This window comes from Macrotis lagotis, chromosome 1 (assembly GCF_037893015.1).
Source record: "Macrotis lagotis isolate mMagLag1 chromosome 1, bilby.v1.9.chrom.fasta, whole genome shotgun sequence".
NCBI classification, from domain to species: Eukaryota; Metazoa; Chordata; class Mammalia; order Peramelemorphia; family Peramelidae; genus Macrotis; species Macrotis lagotis.
In genome coordinates, this window is record NC_133658.1 from 487,608,225 (window position 1) to 487,624,122 (window position 15,898).

The 15,898-nt window shown below is 41.3% G+C and overlaps 1 protein-coding gene across 2 annotated transcripts in view; it reads right to left on the reverse strand.

Moving 5' to 3' along the window:
* The window catches only part of AFF3 (ALF transcription elongation factor 3), a 679,787-nt gene that overhangs the window by 57,485 nt on the left and 606,404 nt on the right, over nucleotides 1-15,898 (reverse strand). For both annotated transcript variants that reach the window (XM_074213791.1, XM_074213792.1), the window contains exons 10-11: nucleotides 11,331-11,520; nucleotides 1,399-2,613 (exon numbers count right to left, since the gene is read on the reverse strand). In XM_074213791.1, coding sequence (XP_074069892.1) covers nucleotides 1,399-2,613; nucleotides 11,331-11,520 — 1,405 coding nt within the window. The remainder of the gene's footprint in view (nucleotides 1-1,398; nucleotides 2,614-11,330; nucleotides 11,521-15,898) is intronic.

Sequence of the window (15,898 nt, forward strand, 5' to 3'; positions counted from 1 at the left end):
TACCTTATCTCCTAAACTGTACCCTTCCCCCTCTTTCCTATTACTTTGAAGGTAATACTATTCTCTTAGTCCCTCAGGCTTGCTGCCTGAAAATCACCCTGGATTTCTCAAGATCACTGGCTCTGTCCCCTCAAACCCCACCTGCTTCTGACCAGTTGCCAAGGTCTATCTATTTCATCTCTGCAATGTCCCTCCTCCTCCTCCTCTGACTGCTGCCACTCTGGTGCAGGCCCTTATTGCCCTATACTAGGTAGGGCTACTGTAATGTCTTGTTTTATTTTGGTTTTTTGGTCCTTCATACTTGAAGATGACCATGACATCAGGGAGATGATGATGCCACAACAAGCAAGTCAATTTGATTTCAGTAGGGAGGTGCTGTGCTAAGTGGCCAACCTCACTTTCTCTTCCAGAATCAAGTGGGGCTAGATTTGAAACAAAGTCCTCTTGACTCCAGAACCAGTGGCTCTATCCCCTTCAGCCCTAACTACTGTAATAGCCTAGGGGTGGATCAGCTGCCTTCAAGTCTCTCCATCCTCCATTCAACCTCTAAAGTGGTTTTCCTAAATGGAGGCCTGATCAAGTTATATTGCCACTCCACCCCAACTCCTGCAGTCTCCTGAAGCAATAATTTGGCATTCAAGACCCTTCATAAGCTAGTCCCCTGCTACCTTTTCAGTCCTCTTTTACCTTCTGGATACATGGTGTGTGATCCAGAATGCTGCTCTTCATCCTGTTCCGTGAACAGAATGGGCTCTGGACATTTCCTCTGGTTCTCCCCCACATCTAGAATGGATTCCCTCCCCTCCAAATACTGACTTGGCTTACATCCCAACTAAAACCTCACTTTCTACAGGGAGCCTTTCCCAATGTGGTTTAATTCCAGTGCCTTCCCTCTCTGAGTTATTTATCTTGGACACGGTTCACTTTATACATATTTGTTGGCATGTAGTCTCCTGACATTACATTGCAATGGAGAGCAGATTCTTTCTTTTGCCTCTTTTTGTAGCATTGTGTCTGGTGCCTAGAATTGGATTAATGATGATTTACCAATTTATTTGTTTTCATATTGTCCCCCCATTAGGTTGCAAACTCCTCAGGCGCAGGGACTGTCTTTGGCCTCTTTTTGTACCCTCAACTCTTAGCATCCTAGAATTTGGTTAATGATCATTTACCAATTTGTTTGTTTTCTTATTGCCCCTGTTAGACTGCAAGCTCCTGGGCGCAGGGGCTGCCTCGGGCCCCTTTTTGGATCCTCAGCTCTTGGCCTAGGGCCGGGAGCCGGACCTCCTGCTTGTCCGCCCTTGGGGGGCGTCCAGCAGGCCCCCAGCCTGCCCCCCCCCCAGCCTGGCCTGGCCCCCCAGCCTGCCCCCCAGCCTGGCCTGGCCCCCCCCAGCCTACCTTGCGTTTCCGCTTGGACTTGGGCAGGCCCTTGTCGGCCGGGGGCAGGTCCGGGGGCTCGTCTCTGGCGGCCGGGGCGGCGGCGGGCGCGGGCTCCGGGCCGGGCGAGGGCTGCGGGACGCGGGACAGCAGGGCCAGGTCGATCTTGACCCACAGCGCCTTGGCCTCGTCGCAGTCCTTGAGCGGGGACAGCAGCTCGTTGCGGCCGAAGGGCACCAGCGTGTAGAACTGCTCCTCCAGCTCCTTGGCCGCGTCGCTGGAGCTCCGGGCGTTGATGGAGCCCACGGCCTTGCCCGCGCCGCTCCCCGGGCCGCCCTCCCGCAGCCGCGGGTCGCCCCCCGCCGAGGAGGCCGCGGCGGCCGCGGGGGCCGGGCCCGGCGCCGGGGCCTTGGGGCCCGGGGAGTCGTCCTGCTCCGATTCGGGCTCGGAGTCGGACGAGGACGAGGAGGACGAGGACGAGGACGAGGACTCGGTCTCGATGAACTCCTTGGACTTGGGGGCCGTCTTGCCGAGGCCCCGCGTGCGGCGCTTCTCGCAGGCGGCGGCCGCCACGGCGGCGGCCGAGGAGGCGGCCGAGCGCAGCTCTTTGCGGTGCCCCGTCCTGGCGCCCGCGCCGCACGGCCTGCTCTTGGGGGGCTCGGCGACCGGGCTCTCCAGCGGCGCCTCGCCCGCGGCGGCGGGCTCCTCGGGGGGCGGCCGCTGGCAGCCGTCGGCGCCGCCGCCGCCCGAGGCCCTGTCGGCCGTGGTCGTCGTGGCCCTCCTCGGGGGCTTCTTGCAGGCCGACCTCCGGGGAGGGGCCGGCGCGCCCGCGCCTTCCGCGGCCGCCGGCGCCGCGCCCGCAGGCCCCGAGCTGGGCGCCGCGGGGCCCGGGGCCGGGGCGGCGGGGGGCGCCGCGGGGGCGGCCGCCGCGGGGGCCGGCGCAGGCGCAGTGGCGGAAGGCGACTTCTGCTTGAGCCCCTTGGCCCCGGGGGCCTTGTTGGCAGTCCTAGGCCGCTGCTCCTCCTTGCAGGCGCCCTTGACCTCCTTCTCCCTGAGGCCGGGCTGGCACAGGGCGCCTAATTTCCCGCACTCCTGCAGCTCGTCCTTGCCCCGGTTGTAGTACTGGCCGCCCTCCGACGCGTGGCCCTCATTCTGGTTCAGGAGCGGAGGCTTGTGGGGATTCACCTTGTTGAGCCATTTATCCAGCTGCCACTTGTTGGAAGAAGCTTGCTCCGGCTGAAAAATCGGAACAGACAGACACAAAAACACCACAAAACAGATTTGATGCAACTTTTAAGGAGGGGGGGCCCGGTGGCTCGGGGTTTTGGGGATTGATTCCTCCGCGTGTGTGAGGAAAGACTAATGAGGAGTGTTTGAAGCAGACAGGGAAGAAGATTTGTGTATCATCTCTCAGCAGGAGAAAGAAGGGAGAAGGATGTTGTTATCCACTGCCACATACCGGATGGCTCAAATGGACTTGCTCTCCTAAAAAGAGTGAAAAATGTGCTCCTTTGATGGATGTGTTTAAAATACCTATTTTTTCATTATTATATAAAACATCATAATTTATTATTCATAATTTTATTTATTTATATTTGATTATTATTCTCTTACTCCCCTACACATTGAGAAGGCAAGAAATAGAATATTCATTATATATATGAAGTCACACAAGACATTTCTGCTTCATGTATATTTTAACAGTCATCTTTGAACACCTAAATGGGGGTGGGGACGGTTGGGGTAATATTTTTGTTTGTTTGTTTATTCCTCTCTGTCAGTTTTTGAGAATTAAAAAGTGAACCTATGCCAGAATTTGCCTCTGTTCCAAGGCATTCCATTCTCTATTCTAATTTTTGAACTCTGTTGATATGAATTCCTTATTGTGCTGCGATGGAATCAAGTTGGGGAGAAAGAGATTGCGGGAGGTAGAGAAAGACATTTTCTAAAGTGAAATAAGTGTGTGGCTGTAAAGAATTGGTAAAAGGTGAAAAATCGAAGTGAAAGGACCGCCCCCAAGTCCATGTGGCAAGAAAGACTGCTTATTTGGAAAGACTGGGTATAGTCATTTCACAGTAGGAGCATTAACTTTAAGGAAATTACTAGGTTGCTAGGGTTGGATTCAGTATGTTTCAAAAGGGACTGGTATTTGTACTTCAGCCTGAAACCCATCTTTGATCCCCATACTGTCAAAGCAGTGACAGAAATTCTTCCTGGTAAATTGTTACTATCTCAGGATGGTTAGTGGAATAGTCATTTCTAGTGGGAAAAGAACAGTCTAATATCCATCATCATCCTCACAGAAAATAAGGCCATTGACACATCTTGTTATTCCAGTCAGTCTTTCAGTGAGAATGTATATATGGAATGTATATATGGAAACACTTTCACTTTTCCAGATTAAAAGAAACAATCCAAAAAAAGAAAAGATCAAGTGAAAATCAATGTAGCACTTTACAATTTGCAAAATGCTTTACAAATATCACCTCCTATGATCCTCCTATCAATCCTGGGAAGGTGTAACTATGTTCTTTTAGGTTCTCTTATGATCCCTATTTTTGCACATCAGGCAACTGAATCATATCTTTTAAGAGCTTTTCCCAGGGTCAATCCCTAGGAAGTGAAGGATTCTGGCTTCAAATTCTTCCTCAACTCTAGAGCTAGTGTTCTGTCCACTACACTACCCAGCTGCCTACCAAAGACTATAAAGCAATGGTAGTTAATTAAAATGAATGAAATGCAGCATGCAATGGTTTGCAAAGCAGTTGCCTCTAGAAGACCCTCAATAAAGAAAAGTTGGCTGAAAGGTAATATAGAAGGACTTGATGCTTTTCTGAAATCTGAAATTGATCTTTTTTTTTTTTTTTTTTTTTAGATTTTTCTCAAGGCAATGGGGTTAAGTGGCATGCCCAAGGCCACACAACTAGGTAATTATTAAGTGTCTGAGGTCGGATTTGAACTCAGGTCCTCCTGACTTCAGGGCCGGTGCTCTGTACATTGCACCACCTAGCAGCCCCAATTGATCATTTTTTAAACAGCTTTTTTTTTCACTTTTGCAAATCACCCATCATATTAGTGCATGAGGCTTTTTTCTGCCTTTAAAATAAAAATACACTAAATGCTGGAGTGTGAAAAGAGTGCTTTGAAAGGATTAAAAAATTGGGGACCACAGTAATTTTGATAGTACACAAAATTTTCAATGGCTAGCTAGAACCACTTCTTTGAATAGTAACATTTCTTCAATTTTAGAGTCTTGTGCTTTTGCTTCCTCTTATTAGGAAAAGAAAACACTTGCATATATCTGGCTGCAGCCAGAACCCTATCAGAAACAGAAATCCTAAAAACAATAAAAGAGTGAATAGAAAGGCTACGTAGAATTTAATCATTTTCTTATAGGATCATTCATTACCTGATTTATATTCCTTCATCCTATATAATACTAGCAGAGAAATCTCCCTAATATACCATTTTCATCACACTATTCCCTTTTTTTTTTTTGGTTTTTGCAAGACAAATGGGGTTAAGTGGCTTGCCCAAGGCCACATGGCTAGGTAATTATTAAGTGTCTGAGACCAGATTTGAACCCAGGTACTCCTGACTCCAGGGCTGGTGCTTTATCCACTGCACCACCTATCCGCCCCCCCCCCCCACTATTCCCTTTTCAAGAACCTAATAGGATCCCTAAATTGACTACCAAGTACAGTTCAGATTTCTCATATTGGTATTCAAAACCTTCTACCAACTATCCCCACTGTACTCTATCTTTCCTTGTACTTCAACATAGTCCTTTGAGAGTGTCAGATATATATATATATATACATACATATATATATATATATGTATGTATATATTGGAACTGATAGTGACTTTACTCTAGAGGAAAGCAGCATTCAGGCTTCTTCAATAACCTTGGCACTTATGCAGAGACAACTATTTGACATCTTATTATGTTATCTTTTGTATTTTCTATTTCATTTCTATCAAGATTGGAAGCTCTTGGGGCAGCTAGGTGGTGCAATGTACAGAGCACCGGCCCTGAAGTCAGGAGGACCTGAGTTCAAATCCGACCTCAGACACTTAATAATTACCTAGCTATGTGATCTTGGGCAAGCCACTTAACCCCATTGCCTTGCAAAAACTAAAAGCAAAACAAAACAAAACAAAAAAGATTGGAAGCTCTTCAAGGGTAGGATGACTCATTCCACTTCTTTTGTGTCTTCCAAAACCCCTAGCTATCTGCGCAAAACATTTTTGCACTGAATTGATTTGACTTGCATAGTCACTCTGCTTGAGTTCTAAGGGCATTCTCACTAGCCTTGTACCAAGTGCAATCTGGTCTTCTAGCCTGGCACCCTCACTCTTATTAATCCAAATTCTGTGATCATTTAAGTTGTCAGCTCATAGATATTGTCTTCCCTTGACCCCATCTCCTTCACAGTGATTCTGTAGCTCACTGTGAATTACCTTACCCTTATTTAAACAAATTCTTTATTTTGCATACATATTTCCACGGTACCAAGTACTTAATTATTGTATTGCCTTGGATTTGTTCTCTAGCTATTCATGTCATCACCCAAATAGACAATAACCTCATTAAGGGCAATGCTATCTACTTGTATCGGAACTACTATAGCACCTAATACTATTTAACCAGATGGAACTTAATGAATGAAGTTCTATTTTTTTATATGAAGATATCTGGTGAATCATGTGGTGTTATAGAGCTTTGCATGTGCCAGGGGAAAAAAAAGAAGGCTTAGGAATGAAAAAGCTCCTTTTCCCATATTCTTGAGAGTGGTTTCATGTGGATGTATAAAATAATGGGAAGGAAGGTAAGAGGTAATTCCAAAAACAGACTCTTGAAGCAATGAAGTGGATGGAATGACTCACCAGTTATGAAAAAACATTCAATGACTCTTTCATGTTAGCTCAAGGTTATAACATTATGCTAGGGTAATTTATGTAAAATAAAATGGCTTTCAACATCAACTATAAATAGCTCATAAAAAATGGAGGTGAGTCTAGAGGGGTTTTCCATACAAGTAAACTTAGATATCTGCTGGTATTTGGTTTGAATCCTCTCCTTTTTCTTGTTCTTTGGAATGTTACCAGTGATAGAAATGGCATCTTAAGCAATTATGTTTCAAAGCAGTACAAGAAGACGCAACTCTAGAATTTCGGTTAGTTATGGGGATTTGATTGCATCTTCAAAGTGTAGCCAGTTTAGTGCCATTGAATTGGTTTAGGGTAAGGCAAACTGCTTTACAAAGTAGTTTGTTACATAGAAATTACATTCTAAAAGATGTTATGAATGGAAAATTGGGCAAATGATATTTTGGTAAAGTTTTATGACTTAGAGCATTATGGAAATTTGTTATTACAGTAGGATCTCATTAAATATAATGATAATTCTTGTATTTACAGGGTCCAGTCTAATGATGGGCACTTAGTAATTACTTAATAAGTCAATTGATTGATTGACGTCAATTGAAGCAACTTTATTCCCATAAAACATTTCTGTTTTGTCTTTGGAGGCCTGCAGTCTGTTCTGTTCCCACAGTAGAAATGATGAAGAAACTATGAAGTGTCTAGAGTGACTGTGAAGAGTGATTTTGTGGAAATAAGTTTCATTACTTTATGATCCTTTATGGTGAAGAAGGGAGATATACACTATTAGCAAGCATGCTGCAAGGTAACAGTAAATTCTTTTCAACTGATGTCTGCATTTTGTAATGGAAAGATCACTAGATTTGGAATAAGAGCAGCAGAGCTTGAATCTCACATGAATAGTGTCATATACTATTTGTGTGACATTAGGCAAGTTAGGTAACTGATGTGCTTAGTTCTTGCCTCTTAGGGGTTGAATCTAGGATTTTCATTCCTATAAGGAGATCCTGAATGAGGGAACTCATTCTATCAAAGTAGATCAACATTTGAACAATTTAGAGTCTGAGTATTGCCTACAGCAATGAGAATTTAAGTGACAGCCAGTCTATGTCAAAGGCAAGACTTGATCTCAGTTCTTTCTGGCTCCAAGGTGAGCTCTCTATTGGCTCTACCACAGTAGCACTCATAGAAGCCATTTGATAAATGCTTGGTTGATTGACTGAAAACTTACTTAACTTCCTTGGGCTTTAGTTTCTTTATCTGTAATATCAGGTGTTTGGATGACTAGATAATTTCTAAGGTTCTTTCTAGTCCTGGTTCTATGAGTCTAACTTTTAAACATATAAATAAATAAATATACCCACAGTTTTTTTTTCTTATGAGAAAAACCTGTATAAATTAATTCCACCTGTATAGGAAGAGTAGATTTATTATTTTTTTTGGGGGGGGGATAGCATGATAAAAAGAAAAGTTTGTTTTTAGTCAAACCTATACAATAGTTTCCAGTAGTGCACCTGTAAAATGATGGAGAATTATTCATATGTCTTATGCTGCACCTGCATTTATACTTTCAGATTTTTTTTCCATCACAGGTGAATAAATTACTAGAAAAAGTCACTGGTCTCAGATACCTTTAACTCTTAGGGATTTTTTTTTTAAAGACAGTGATCTAGCTTCTTAGCCAGGAACTTCTTTGAATCATGGTCTATTAATTGATCCTAAACTGTAGCTAGAGGAAAAGCATAAGAGAGTTGAAATCTTTGTAATTATCTCAATGACATTTGGAAAGAACTTACTCTAAAGAGAATGGTAACTGTGCTCTTCTGAGTTAAGTTTTCTGTCTAATTTAAGGAGGTGTGAGATTAAAAATTTATCAGAAAACAGAAAGACCCTGGACATTATGCATTTCACAAAGTAGCCAATACTTTTCTTACTGGGACACAGATCCATTTTTTAATCACTAAACTTAGTCCCCCCCCCCAATTTGACATAAAACATTTTTGTTTTATCTTTGGAGGCCTGCTGTCTCTTCTCTTCCCTGCAAGTAGGCTGTGAAGAACTGTTAACTCTGTGTGTGTGTGTGTGTGTGTGTGTGTGTGTGTGAAATTGTACAGAAGTAGCAAGGTTATATAGCTTCTTTAACATATAGGGTTTTCTCATTCTTTAGGTGACTGGAGTGGCCATGAGCGAGGAATTAAAAACATCTGGGGGAGTGATATTACATGCCTTCAAGGTCCCCCTCAAATGCCGTCACCTTTATGAAAGCATCCCTAATTTCCTCAACTGTATCTAATTTCCCCCTCCTCTAGACTCCATATAGAACTTTGTTTATATTTCTCTTAGAGTATGGATAGTTTCTTTTATAATATCAATGTTTGTATACTTTTTCCTCTCCCCTCAACTCATGAGGACCATGTTTTATCATCTTTTATCTTCCTACAGTCTACACTTAGAGCTGGAGAGTTTAAAGGTCATCACTTAGAGTCCAGTTTTCTTATTATACAGAAGAAGAAATTGAGAGAGGATAAAGATTTTGCTCCAAAATCACTCAGGAGATAAGTTGGAGAGCCAGCACAGGTCTTCTGATTCCATGTCCATTGTTCTTTCCATCACACTACATGCTGCCTCTACAACAACTGACACAGTATCCTGCATGTTCTAGGTCTTCAACAAAGACTGGAAGTTTAGAGCCATGAAAAGGAAAGAAGACACTATTTCAAAACCAGACTGTTGGAAAGATGCTTATATTTAAAGAAATGAAGGTCCATTTGAGAACTTTTGTAATCTAAGGAGTAGCTAAAGATAAGCTGGCAAAAAAAGAGGCCATCTAGAAGCAATAAAAATGGCCAGAGAATTCCTTATGCAGGAGATTATCTAAAAAGGCAATGTTAATAGAAGCTGAGAAATAAGTAAGAAAAGATTATGTATCTGTTTAGAGCTTCTCTTGAAGATTTGCTTTTCTTGGCCTATCTCAACGATTATGGGTTTATAATAATAAAAAATAATATTTTGCCCTTAATTTTTTTTAGGGTTTTTTGCAAGGCAAACAGGGTTAAGTGGCTTGCCCAAGGCCACACAGCTAGGTAATTATTATGTGTCTGAGACCGATTTGAACCCAGGTACTCCTGACTCTAGGGTCCGTGCTTTATCCACTACACCACCTAGCTGCCCCTTCCCTTCATTTTTGAAGAAGACCACAACATCAGGAAGGTGATACCATGACAAGCATATGACTTAGATTTGAGTGAAGGGATGCTATGCTAAGTCACTAGCCTCACTTTTTCCTTCCAGAGTCATCTGGGTCTAATGACCGGAGATGATCCTGGATGTGAGATAATCTAGGTTAAGTGACTTGCCCAAGGTCACATAGCCAGTTAGAATCAAGTGTCTGAGGCTAGATTTGAACTCCTATTCTCCTGACTCCAAGGCTAGTACTCTTTCCACTATGCCACCCGGCTTCCTCTGCTTATGGGAAGCATAAAGAGTAATAGTCTTATTTTATGAAAAGCAAAGTTAAGTGCATTAAGTGGAGGAGAATCCTATTTTATCTCAATTATCCATGACTGTAGTAAATCTAAGTATAGTGCCTGTACTACCCTGAGACACCATTAATATCATAGTAGTGGCTCCCAGAGGTGCTCTTGGGACACCTGAAAGAAATTAAAGAGTGATTCTAATATTTTTCCTAAACTCTGAACCACTTTTAAATGATAGATCAGACACATTTTAACTAGGTTTACCTAGCAAATGTGGCTAAAAAGGTTGGCATAAAATGTAGGAAGGGACTGTGTGGCACAGTAGAAAGACTTGGAGTCAGAGGTCCTGGGTTCAAATTCTACTTCTGAAACTACCTATATGATCTTAAGCAAGTCTCTTAACATCTCTGAGTCTCAGGTTTCTTACGTGTGAATAAGGGGATTGAACTGGATGGCCTCTAAGACCCCCCCCAAGATCTATGATCCTCTGAATTAGGTTTTAGGTGGTTAGAACGTCAACCCTATTAATAGTTCTCAATTGTTGGCCAAATTTCACAGGACTATTTAGAAATTTGATCCCCAAAGTGGTATTGTTAGTCTTGAGAGCAAAAAAAATTTTTAGGAATGAAACTTTGCAACTCATACCAACTTCAAATATTTCTGCTCTAAGGTAGAGATGCTTTTTATTGCTGCTTTAGACATTAGAGTCTATCTACAGAATCCCATGACTCTAGAAATTTGTTTTTTAACCCTCCCCAAGAATATTCACACTCTGAATTACTACTTAATTTTTTCCCTTTCCACTTTAACATAGAAATAGCAATGATTTTTAGTGGAGACTTATAATGTCTTTATATGAGGCACCTAGATCTTCTCCAAAGATACTTATCAGGGCAATAAAAGATTTTATTATTATTTGTAGGCTGATGCTAATTTTCTTTTTATATCTTTCCAAAGAAAACACAACTAAGAAAGTGTGGGTTTTTGCTGTTGTTTTTTTGCTAAAATTTATTGCTCTCTCTGTCCTTCTAACCCGTGACAAACTGCAAAAAGGTGAGGCCATAGCCATGTCTAATCCATAAAACCCTTTTTTTTCCTGTGATTTATATATGGTCACACTTATTAGGCCATGAACTTTTCTATCTAGTTATTGCCTCAGTTGACCCTTAATGCGACTTGATCCATAGGTTATCCTTCATCTGTTGGAATCCCTGAATACCTGAAAACAAGGGAAAGCCAGGATGGAGCTCTGAGGGACAAAGGAGGACATTAGCCCTTCTGCTTCAAATGCAGGCCCTTTGCCTAAGAGAGCTCAGCAGATGGGGGAAGAGTCAGGAAAGCAATTCCAAACAAGTTACTTGCCTAACTGATAAATAAAGTCTCTCTTCCTAATGAGTGGGTTTGGCCTAGGATTGCTCCTTTTATTAGCACCAGACCTGGATGGAGGCTATGGGAGGACTTGAGGAGGAAGGAGATAGGGTCTGGCCTTATGGAAATACTTAGGTGAGAGATCCAAAGCAGAGAGGGAGGGGGCCAAGCGCTGTGGGAAGAATCCAGAGGTGGGGATTGGGGGTGAAGGGGAATCCTTACCTCTGGACTGGAGTAATGCGAAGGCTTGCTCCCTTCACTGCCACTGGAGCTGCTTTCGCTCTCTGAGTCGGAGCCTGAGCTGCTTTCCGAGTCGCTGGAGCTGCTGCTGCTGCTACTGGAGCTGCCGCTGCTCGACCCCTTGCTAGAGGGGCCCGAGGGTCTGCTATTGGACTGCTGCTGCACCACCGAGCTGCCAGCCCCACGGACAACCCACCGAGGAGGAAAAGAGAACAAAATAAACAAACACAAAAACATCACCCAGCTCTGTGTTCTTTTTTTAAGGCTCTCCAGTCATAGCTGTGTGCATACCTACAATCTGGAATTAGGACTTAAAAAGAAAAAAAAAATCAGGGTTAGTAGAATCCGTCTGGAAAAAAAAACTGGGCCAGGAAGTTGATGCCTCTAATATTCGGGCACTGGTTACATGTGTGTTGCTTTGAGCAGAGAAGAAACTTTTTCTTTTTTTTTTAATTGCTCATTTTGATTGTGCAGATGCATGGGGGAGATGACTTTTCAGGTGTATTTCAAAGCTTAATGTAGCAGGAAAGGAAGAGGAAAAAAGACAGAGAGCTTGAAATGTCCCCCAAAAGTATAGAAATGATTGCTGATTACTTCATTATTGTCGCTAAGAATGCAGAGAGACAGCGGGGATTAGGAAAAACAATGTGGTTAGAAAAATTGGCATGTTCTCTATTCTGCTTTATGCCTGAATTTTCTGGGAAGCTTGGGCCAACCAATGTTATACAGCCCTGTCTCCTCCCATCTTCTTGCCTACACTCTGTCTGATGCTGCAGTCCTCACACTAGCAGGGTCTGGGGCACAAACAATAAGCTTCTTTTGCATCCTTATTGAAGAACCGGAGGCCTACTGCATGCACATTTTTAGATTCCAGACTTTTAAAATTCAACCCCAATGCAGCAGTTTACAGGAATAGCATTTTAAAATTCATACTTGATGTTCACATTCACACTCAAATTTGCCAGAGCATAATCATGTACTCAAAAACAACAGGAAAAATTGACTCTTTCCAAAGGTAATTAACCATAAAAATTCAAATTGCATATACCCAAGCAAAGATTTTTTCTGCCAAAAAAAACCACTCAGCATTCACAAAATATTTGACATCTTCAAGGTCCTTTATTAATTGAATTGAATAAGAAGGGAATGTGTATGTGTTTGCGAAAACCAGTTTAAAAATTGAGAAAACAATAGTTCCTGGAACACACTGATTCATTTAGTCAGCAAAATTCCTGTTTGCCAATTACTTGTGACTTGTTGCTAGTATAGGATTATATGTTAATAAATAGCCAGCCTATTGGAAATCATCCACATTATGATTCAAAGTTCATATCCTAGATTAAATTTAAAAAAAAACTTAAAAAATAATTTTTATTGATAACTTTTGGTTTTATATGTTGCCTAGATTTTCTTTTTTAATCTCTTCCCTTCCTCAGTCCTAGAGTCCCATCCCTACTCATAACAAAAAATTTTTAAGGGGAGAGAAAAAGAGGAAGAAAAAAATTTAAAAATTCATTTAAAATATGAATGAATCAAAAAAGTCTGATTTTAAATGCAGTATTCTACACCTGTGGACTCCAATCTTTGGAGATGGGCCAATTGGGGCCAATTTTTCCTTTATAATTTAATAACATTGTTTTGATTCTTTATTGGTGGTTGTTCTTTTCATTTATGCTTTTGTCAGAGGGTTTCTTATTTTCCTGACTGTTTTAAATAAAAGACTTTTAGCTTGCTTTTTGAAGAAAACATTTTCCACCACGATAGACACCTACAATTGCCACAAATCTCTACTTTACTCTTCATGGTACCATAGAGGTGATTCTGGTCTTCTGAAGGCAATGTCAATGAAGAACAGACTGGAAAAGTTCTGCATAGGATCATACCAACAGAGTGAATAGGGTATAGTCTACTCTCTCAGCATCAGCCATCTTAGCTAGGTATGGAGAGACCCATCACCAGAAAGATGACTAGTAGAAATGGATTCTTGGGCCATGGTGACCCACCAAACAGATAAAAACAGTCATCTATAAATCTCAGGTCAGAATGTTATAAAAGCAACAGACTCTTGTTTTTCTCAAAAAGAAGGACAAGGGAAGAAAACAGTTTATAGAGAATTTGAAAACAGAATGAATTTTCTAACACAAGGGTTAAGGGTAACAGTTTGAGAATAACTTGCCCTCATGGTTCTGATTCTTTCCCAGAATGTCACTGTCAATACCTGCTGCCTGACAAGCTTTTTTAACATCAGAGAACATCTGTACATTTATGTTTTTCCCTAGCTGCTATGATTTCATTTCCAGGCCATCATTTATGTCTGGTGTTGAGTGAGGAATCCAGAATTTCTAGACAGAGGATAAGGGAAGTTTGAGGATAAAAGGACCATAATATATCTTTCTTCTTTCCTGACCTAAAAATCGATCTTCCCTGTTAGTTAAATAGAAAATGGCTACTATTGCTGGAGTCATAAAAGAATTGTTAGACTCTGCAGGAACATCTGGAATCCATGTTAAGAGTTCAGCCGGTAGTCCCCACCACAGTGAAAAAGCCACATGGCAAAAATGTTTCCCAGTTTCAAGGGACATGTAGGGAAGAGGGATGCCTCCCTACAATTCTTTGGAATTATAGTTGCTGAAAACTGGCAAATCAAGATAAATAAAGAACACCTCAATTGGTTGTAGATAATAGATACTGGTTTTGATCATTGACTAGATATTCAAACCGCTCTAAGTTAAAAAAAGACAACATATGGTGCTGGTTATTAGAGCACATTCATACTTTGCATGGATGTGTGATACTGCCACTCCTGCAAGTGACTTACTAGATTTTAAAAACTCTATTTTCTTTTCAGCAAAATGAGCATTAGACAGTTAATATATTTCCTAACTTTTATTGTCACTATCTCATAGTAATAGCACTATTTGAGGCCAGAATCTAAAATGTGAAATATATGTTGTCAAAAATGAATCCCCCAAGTTAGGAAGTTTATCTACACTAACAAAGTGGCTTACTTTGAAAATCATATTTAAAAAACAACAAAGAGTTTTGAGGGATTTTTTTTTATGATTAGCCTGAATGTGGGATTTAATATGTATCTGTGACCAAGGGTAGGATGAGAGATATAGACCATGAGGAAGGGCAGGTCAGACTATGGAGCCAGAAACATTGACTTCTCTAGGAAGTCTAGCAAGTCATAACAAGCTTCAGTTGCTCTAGGATGTAAAATCAGGATCACTCCTACCTTTAATTCAAGGAAGCTATTAATTATTCTTTGAGGATAACAGTGCTAATGAAAAACTATGTAGTATTATTAATGTCACCATTAAATGAACTAAGCTAGTTTAAGTCCAGCAGGGAGTCTGTCTTAGAGGATGACTGGCATGGCCCTCAGTCTTTATACAATGACAAAAAGAAAGAAATTCACTATACTACAAGGGATTCCTGGTGACAGAATCAAGAAGACACAAAAAGACCTACATGAGAGGTATATGTATATGCAACAATTAATTACAAGTAAAAAAAAAGCAGTCAGATGATTGCTTTGTCTATAAGAATTTGTTTTACCAATCTTTTTTATTTTGAGTGATTAATAAAACTGAAATAACATCACTAATCAATTATTTCAGTGCCATGTTAAGACAGATGTACAAATTCCTATGAAACTAAAAATGTGTGTAACATTTTTTGTAACTTGAAGTACCCAGGATAGTGCCCTGAACCTTGAAGACTCAATAAAATTTTTATTGATGATCACAATGATGGAATTATGGTCGAAAAGTTCTGCTCCTAAACTTTCCCAAAATAATGCCAGCTCACATCTATCTAGGACTTTTAGGGTTTACAAAACACTTTGCTTACAACAACTCTGAGTTATGTAGGATAAATATCATCTGCCTTTAGCAGATGAGGAAACTGAGGTTTATAGAGATTAAATGACTATTTGCCTGGAGTTAAAAAGCTGGTAAGTATCCAAGCCAAGTCTCAAACTCAAAATATCTGCCTCTAAGACTAGTGTTCTTTCCACAATACCAAGATAACTCTTAAGGATTTAAAGTCTCTTTTTAACTGCTAACCGATCTCTGGGAAAAGAGTTTCCAGAACCAACAATCTTGACCGCCAGGGAACACTTCTTTACATGTAGCTTAAATTCCTTCTGCTACAATTTACGCACATTCTCTCTTGGATGGTTTGTTTGCTTTCTGTGTTTTGGTTTCAAGAAATATTTTACTGGTTTTGTGAGTTGTTTGACTAAGTACTCTGATGCTTGAGGGAGTTCCAATTTTAATCTAAACTGTGTGCTCATCATGTCCCTTCTTTAGCTGCCAGACTAGTCTTTTTGGGAATCTGGCCCAGGCTCAGTCTGAACATGGATCTTCAAAGAACATAGCCCTAGAGTGTAAGCTACTGTGAATGAGGGGTCACACCTTTTGAAATGTACTGCCTGCAGCCTAGCTCATTTTGGACCCCTGATACTTCAGTTAGAAAGCTATTTGGAGACAAGACTCTTTGTCTATTCACTATTCTATAAAATATTGGAGTGCCAACAGTGCTTA